Below are 8,155 nucleotides of genomic sequence, written 5' to 3'. Positions count from 1 at the left end.
GGAAAGAGAAAAGAAGAAAAAGCAGTGAGGTATGAATCAGAGCAGCACATGATTGTCTTTGATCCATATGCTCTCCTGTACAAGGACTATTCTCAGAATTTGCTTTTCTTCTCTGTGCCTAATCTCGAAGTATTGTAGGAAAGCACGGTGTGTTGCTGGGAAGATATTGGAAACTGTGAGGAAGATACAACTGTGAAGAAGTGGCTTAAAAGAGTGGAAAGGTGGCAGATTTATGTACTTCTTAGCACTTCTTCACTCCCTAACTCCAGACATTTTTCAGCAGCTTCCTAGAAACACACCTTCTCCTCATCCACGCACTTCCTTTAAAAACCACTGTGCTAGGAAAAATAAGGGATAAGCACTGACAATATTTTGCTGATTGCAATTTGAAAGCTTCAAATTTAAAGTCGTCTCATGAATGCTATCACAATGGTTCTTAATTACTGGTCGTTCAAATACACATCGACGACTTCCTTCTTTTCATCACCCTTACTGAAGTCTAATTACCACGACTGCCAATTTATGTGATGAAATGGAAAGAAACCTCTTTTTTTCCCCCCACAGTTCAGGAACCGAAAAGCCCGGTGTTAAATGTGTTACCTGTCTGGTTGTAATGCATCCAGTTCAGCATGATCTCAGGAGCCCTGTACCATCGGGTAGCCACGTACCCGGTCATCTCATCATCCGTGTGTCGAGCCAAGCCAAAATCCAGGATCTGCAGAACAGAAAAGATGTCCATCAACCACTGCAGTGAACAACGCAGACTAGTTAGTGCAAATAACCAGGCAGTTATTGGACTGGGTGGAGGAGAGGTGGTGCAACTGCAAAAGCAGATGACGAAACTACGTTTCACAACCTGTTAAAAGACACTAGAACAGCACAGGATTCAACCATCAGAATTATGTCTGGCTATCTTCTCTCTAAAACCCAAACTACAGATGTTAACTCTTCACCTTCATGATGATTCATTAAAAACATATGGACAGATGGAGAAAAAACATCCTCACAGCCTTTACAGCTGGGAAGGACACTACTACTTTGGGCCATAACAGTATAAGGAATTATTTTGTCCCTTTAATTCCAAGGGACACCCACCAGGCATTCACTCAAATCACAGTCAAACCAATCAGATCATTACCTTTAGCTCACAGTCTTCATTTACAGCTAAGTTACTGGGTTTTAAATCCTAAAAAATGAAACAAGAGCAGCATTAACAGCAGTACGTATGTTGTTTCACAAGTCTAAAGCAGATAAAGATGTAAATGCAGACAGAAGATAAGATTCTAACTGGCTGTAAATATCAACTCTCCATACTGGGAAAGTTATTTTATCCCAGTCTCTTCTGTGATCCTCACGGGTGTCACACATAGGAGCAAAAATGCATAAAGGCTTATTGCAACACCAGTGCTGTTGAGCAAATTTAGATGTATATTAGATGTGTATCTAACAAATAGAGGACCTATTTCACAAAGATACAAGTCAAACACAGGCAGGAACTGAAACCATGGATCTTGACAACCATTTCCCATGATTAACAGTTTACTTCGTTTTTGACTTTGATTTTGTTTAACCAAAATAATTGTTGGAAAATTTCTTCTTGTATCTGTAGATGCTACACTGTGAGGTTCTGCGCTACATTTTCTAAAGGCATGGGTTCAGCACAGGAAGCAATCTTAGGATACTCACCCTGTGTATTATGTCAGCTGAATGGATGTACTGCAAGGCAAGATGACAAGCTTTATATAACAGTCCACGTAACCTCCTTCTCATCTCTCTGCCAGACAACACTGCCCTACCCAACCCACACCATTCAAATGCTACAGCTCATCTGCGGTGTCTCTGGGTCTCAAGTATGTGGGTGTTTCACTCTGTCTCTGCTTAGGAACACCCAGGAGCACTGCCACCACCAGTGGAATACATCACACATGAACAACACTGAAGAAACAGAATGTTCACAGGCAGAGCAGAGGGCAGCATACTTCATCATTTCCAGACTCTGCCCACAGGAATCTATATAAATATCTTCTTAAATGATACACAGCTTTACTGATACACAGCTTTACTGATACAGAGCTCCAAAGAGGGAAGGAACAATAAAAAGAGGTTATCCTACAATGCATTAGGAAAGTTACAGCAGCCCCACTATGTACTAAAATGAATCTCGGAGGACATGACATTCATCAAGAACTTCCACCTCTCGTTGGTGAGCTATCAACATTCAGGTAGGACAGGCACGAGTACCTTCAGTCCCCGAAGAATTTGGTATATCAGGAACTGCACGTGGTCGTCAGTGAGTTTCTGGCATTTCACAATGTTGTTCAGATCTGCTCCCATAAGGTGTGTCACCAAGTACCTACGAACAAAAGGAAAGGCAGGCTGTGAAGCAATCCCTACAAGAGGATTAGGATAAAATTTCCCTATGGAGCTTCAGCAGCAGGGCTGACTGTCCCAAAGTGTACAGTTCACAACACTTTAAAAATACTATAGCAGATGATTACTCTGACTCCTACAGCACTGGTCAATAAAACACCAGTGAACAAGCTTAAAGAGACTTTAAAGTTCAGAGTGTCCTGTATCTTTTGTGCCAGACTTCAGAATTCATTGAGAACGAAGGCAGACAAATTAAGGTGGCAAATATGTCTATAATAATCTGAGAGATGCAAGGAAGATACAAAAGATGTTTGGTTGCAGTCTTCAGAGAAGTTACCTACACATCATTGAATTCTTCTAGTGACTTGGCAGGGGTGAACACATCCAGCAAACCAATCACCTAGAAAGAAAACAGCCAAGTGAGAAAGCTGTGAAATACATTCATAGTATAATACGATACAGTTACTAAGATCCCTTGTGGAATAGAAACTACTCATTCCAGTAGCTGTTTCACTTCCAACTACATGAATTGTTCAGATGCAGACAAATCGGTATTCATGCAAGACCAGAAACAAATGTTGAAATGTGTAAAGAACATTAGACAGCTGTCTTTTTATACCAGCAATCCACTTACAGCATCAAACAGAAGCCATAACAAAAGGCAGGCGTTAACGCTGGTTTAGAATACCTTATTTCAGAAAATAACTACAGTTTGTTCAGGAAATAAATGGATGAGAGAAACAAAAACCCAACCACCAGACCAAACTGTGTGCATCCTGCTCAGTTCTTGGTTGTACTGTGGACCACATACCAAAACCTGAATTGGGAGACTGTATTTGTTTCACTTGTACTGAGTAATGGCTAGAAAAATTCAAGGATCTGTAACACGTGCAATGAATAATAATGACTACACTAGAAAATAAACCGGGAAAGCCGTGCAATGCAGTGAGGACCCAATTTTCACAAGCAGCTTTGCACTGTCATTTGTATTTTCTGCCCTACTCCACCTTTCATTTTACAGCTGAACGGTTCCACCAGTAGAGAGTAAAGGGAAGTGCACGTGTTACTTTGTGGGAAAGGAAGAAGAACTACACCTTACTATCCCATCATCATCTTCTAGGTCATTTAAAGCACTGACAAAAAGAAAATCCATCCGGTCAATAACATTTATTCTATTTTTCCCTGAAAAGTGTTTTTAAACCTTATTTTCCTTCTCTTAACCTCTGTCTAATCGATATTATGTATTTCAGATGAGATTTTACTGAGGAAACTGAAGAGACAGAACACTTTCCTGCCTCTCCTGATATCCATCGCAGCAACTCCACTTCTAGACAGACACCTTCTTCAAACTGTTACATTCACATCCATCCTGTACAATAATTTTCGTGCTTACAGCGGACTCTTACGTATCACTTTTTACATAAAAATTCAATGTTACCCACCCCATTAGCACAGAAAGCCAAAACCTGACCTTGCTATCTAGACTTCAGGTTTTTTTCAGTTATCATTTTTATCTTGCTGCCCTGAAGAACACAGTATCAGGGTTCTCATCGAGTTTCACACACACTTAAACACAGCTATTCTGCGGTGCATCGCTGACTCACTCCTAAGGAAGTGTGAACACCAGGAGATGCAGAACCCAACTCCTAACCTTTTGCTTTCCCTTCTCAGCATTTTAGGATGTGACAAGAGCTTATTAATTTCTTCATATGACAACAAACCCATTTGCTCTCCCATCTGCTCGGTGTTGTGCTTTATGTGAGCTAACAAGGCCCCCTGGAACGTCAAAACACAACGCAGCCACACTCGAGTGCTCTGCAGGTCCATTTATTTCCTCAGGATCATCACCAACCAGGGTATCTACACCTTGCTGGTGTGATTTGTGCCATGCAGAATGAAGTGTTTTATTCCCAAACCGAGATGGGAATAGTCAAGATGCTAACGCTAACAAGCCTGCCTGAACTGGCTCTGCACATCTCTGCGTCTGCAGGATTTTCAAACCACAACCTAGATAAGCTTCCCACAGACAGATGATGGTGTGATGAACTGATAATAAATATTTCTATATATAAACAACTTCACTTCCTTTTATCCCTTACTCTCAAAACCAGATAGACTCTTTGCAGTACTAATGCAAACATATTAACGAATGCCAGACACAGAACTGCTGTAGCACCGGTCACAACCCAATTTTCATCACTTAACCTTACCAGCTTAGACAGAATGGATTGATATGGGGTTTTTTTTTAACAGATATTCAAAACTTTCCTGTTTGGAAAATATCTCAGCTATGAGAAAAGGTCTATAAAAACTTCCAGGGGATGGGTATTAAGCAGGATCAAATGCTACCCCTACTGTGGAGGCAATGGTATCGTGCAGAGGCACTGATGAACTGTTGGCAATAACACATATACACATCAGAAGTTCCAACTATGTTACCCAAACTAAAAACACCAAGAAGGTTTACGGGATCCCAGCACTGACAACACAACCACCACTGCCACAACTGTCCTGAACAGACCACGCAAGGAGAACCAACCAACGACGTCAGGCTTGCATGGGTTTTTGTGCTAGACAAACATCCCAGGGTTGCTCAACTCACTCCCAAAACAGTACTTCCCTTCTGCTAAGCTGGGTTTGCTTGGACAATAAAAAATAATAATTTAAGGGAAAATAATCAAGAGCCTTCAGCGTAACATTCGTCACATCCTATGTTGTTTCCCTGTCGATGATTTAAGTGGATGGCTTGCACAAAAAGCCATTGGACTTCCACCCTCTCACCACCCCCTTTTTTCCTACAGAAATCTCCTGAACTCCACACCCTTCTGACACAGGCAAGCCAAAACAAACAAATCGGAAAAACCCTCCAAAAGACACTAAAAACAAACTTGGAGATTTGGGGTTTTTTTAAAGACATTCTTAACATAACAAAAACTACAGCTTGGTACAGCAAGGGAGCAGGAGAACGGAAGCGACATCACCTGTGTCTTAAAATCCTTAAAACAGCACAAACCTGCTCAGCAGTAACTTTCAGATTATTCTAGGAAATATCAAGATGGTTTTAATACAAAATTGAGGGGGGTTTATGTTGTTTTTTTTGAGTTTTTTGGTTCTTTTTTAATCTGCATGCTTTTCTACAACTAGAATCCCTTGAACTACTGCAAGTCCTGTATTTAGTATAAGAAAAAGACATCTTCAACAAGGTCCTCAAATGCACTGATGCTGGATGCTCACTGGACGGTCCGATTTCAGACCAACTTTCCACAGCATCTCCTTCCACTCACGTTTTCGTGTTTCATGTGCTTGAGCAGCCGCAGCTCTCGGTAGGTCCTCTTGGCGTGGATGATGGACTGAAATGGTCGGGACAGCTTCTTTACAGCCACTCGCAACCCAGTTTTTGTGTCAAAGGCAGAACTGCAAGAAAGAGCAATCAAATTATCAAAATTAATTACTTATAAATACCTTCAAAGCCACACTTAGCAACTCCAGAGAGCTCCTGTCTGGGTATTGGGTCACAGTCAATGCCATTGCTCCACATAATTGCCAGGTATCGTGGTCCACAACTTGTATCCCCACCCCAACCCCTCACATTTTCACACAACTGTTGGTTTCTATAGAAAATGTTTAAAATACGAGTCTTGTTCACACGGGAAAGGGAAATACTGTAGGAAAAAAAGATAAATAGTTATGATTTTTCTTCTAAAAACAGTTGTGCCCTTTAAACACAGATATGGCAATAAAAGTCCATAGAGAAGAATCACAGAATCACAGAATTGCTCGGTTGGAAAAGCCCTCTCAGATCATCACGTCCAATCGCTCCTGTCTACCCCCTAAACCATATCCTTAAGTACCTCATCTACCCGCTCTTTAAACACATCCAGGGATGGTGACTCCACCACCTCCCTGGGCAGCCTGTGCCAGCTTCTGACGACCCTCTCAGGAAAGAACTTCCTCCTTATCTCTAACCTGAACCTCCCTTGGCACAGCTTGGTGCCGTTTCCCCTTGTTCTATCCCCCATCACCTGGGAGAAGAGCCCAGCACCCACCTCTCCACAAGCTCCCTTGAGGCAGTTGTAGGTGGTGATGAGGTCTCCCCTCAGCCTTCTCTTCTCCAGGCTGAACAAGCCCAGTTCCCTCAGCCGCTCCTCATCAGGCTTGGCTGAGTACAAGAGTACTTGTAAGTATTATCTGTATTTCTAAACACAATTTCATGCACCACACTTCATCACAAACTGGTTTTTATGGTATAAGTCCCTATAAAAATCCAAGGCCTGTGCCTAATAAAATCAACTCTGGTGGTTGTTGATCATAACTGAAGCTAAAAATCAAACCTCTTTGGTAAATCACATCTATCCTAAACTCCTGTTATACAAAAATGCATGTGAATAAGTGAGATTTAGCTGTACATTATTAAAAGTTGTCCCTTTAGCAGAAACTTAGACATAAAACCAGTGCATATTAATAATGTTTCTTCTTGGAACCCATGAACACCAACCCCATATACATATTTTCAGTATTTTGTGCTGTAAAATAATCTTTTCAAGTAATTCCCATTATAACCAATTTATTTATACTATTAAGAAGCAAAAGCCTGATACTTTTGAAACAACTGAAAATGTAACACATGAAGAATTATTAGAAATTTCTGATGCACTGCATAAAATCTTCCAGAGTTTCGGGTTTATACGTGAGGATTTACAGAAATGCAGACGTTTAGCTGTGAACTAAGAGACTCCTCTTTCTTCTCTCCTTTGATGTCCTTATCTAAACCAGCTCTGGTTTGTCAGAAAGGAAGGAGGAGGAGAAAGAGGATGTGAAATCAAGGTTACGCTCGATACCAGATAACAAACAAGGGGAAAGTATGGAATGGAGAAAGTCAGAAGGACAATCTCTTCTTATTTTCCTGCTGCATTTTGATTCAGTGCGAACTCCTGACACCATTTAAAAGTGAGTATGCCCAAGTTCTTGATAAATACCAAGGGAAAAGGAAAGCTGTGCATTTATAAGTGTAAAGCAGCTTGACTAACAAAGTTAGCTGAATTTCTGGAGCTGCACTGTATTGTCTCAAATAATTCCCATTATCAGCTACTTCCACACAGGAGTTATCCTTTACACCTCCCTCAGTCTGGGCAGACAAAAGAAGCCATTAATTATTTGGTTTTTAAGCTTGTTTTCAAGTTATCTTCAGCAAGTCTTCACGCTCCCCTAGAATATCGATATTTAAGCCACAACACTTCAGGAAACACAGAATTCAATTTTTTTAAAGCTTCACATACACCGTTTTGCAGTGTACAAACATACCTAATTCCGGCTGTAACTGTATGACAATATTTTAATGGTAGTCAAGGTGTTTCCTAGGTCTTAGAGCAAAAATAAGATTAGTCACCATATTCAACGCATGCTGTTGTGAGTTAGTCATGAATCTTTACCAGCTTTTAAAGATTTTGGGTACAAAAGGCAGCATGTACCAGTACCTCATCCTGAAAAGATGGGGATCCTCTGCACCTTTATGGGTACACAGTCAGAGTTCTCCCTTGGTTTTCACAAAATTCTCTTTAGAGAAGATTTCAGAGTCCAAAGGAAATGCCATTTCACCTTCTTTTCAATGACATTTTTGGGGTCGTATCGAGTCAACATTCACTAAGGAGAACTGCAATCAGCAGCACTGAGAAACCGGTTAACCAGCACAACACTGTGCACAAACCCAGGAAAGAAAATTCTGTATTACTGCACATTTGAAGTCAGAATCATTCCAAGTTGGGTCACATTTTGTGGCCTAAAGACT

At 40.9% G+C, this 8,155-nt stretch overlaps 1 protein-coding gene across 1 annotated transcript in view; it reads right to left on the bottom strand.

Annotated features, from left to right (window-relative positions):
- Positions 1-5,821, bottom strand: part of LOC104539184 (mitogen-activated protein kinase 14) — a gene marked incomplete at its 5' end in the record, with an annotated part of 16,642 nt that extends 10,821 nt beyond the window's left edge. The window contains 6 exons of the mRNA XM_010182651.1: positions 601-715; positions 1,139-1,186; positions 1,687-1,716; positions 2,242-2,353; positions 2,712-2,770; positions 5,655-5,821. Of these exons, the coding sequence (XP_010180953.1) occupies positions 601-715; positions 1,139-1,186; positions 1,687-1,716; positions 2,242-2,353; positions 2,712-2,770; positions 5,655-5,821 (531 nt within the window). The remainder of the gene's footprint in view (positions 1-600; positions 716-1,138; positions 1,187-1,686; positions 1,717-2,241; positions 2,354-2,711; positions 2,771-5,654) is intronic.
- Positions 5,822-8,155: the final 2,334 nt, after the last annotated feature.

The sequence above is a fragment of the Mesitornis unicolor genome, unplaced genomic scaffold, assembly GCF_000695765.1.
Source record: "Mesitornis unicolor isolate BGI_N332 unplaced genomic scaffold, ASM69576v1 scaffold47744, whole genome shotgun sequence".
NCBI classification, from domain to species: domain Eukaryota; kingdom Metazoa; phylum Chordata; class Aves; order Mesitornithiformes; family Mesitornithidae; genus Mesitornis; species Mesitornis unicolor.
Note: the sequence above shows the minus strand (reverse complement) of the source record. Positions and strands in the feature narration are given on the sequence as shown.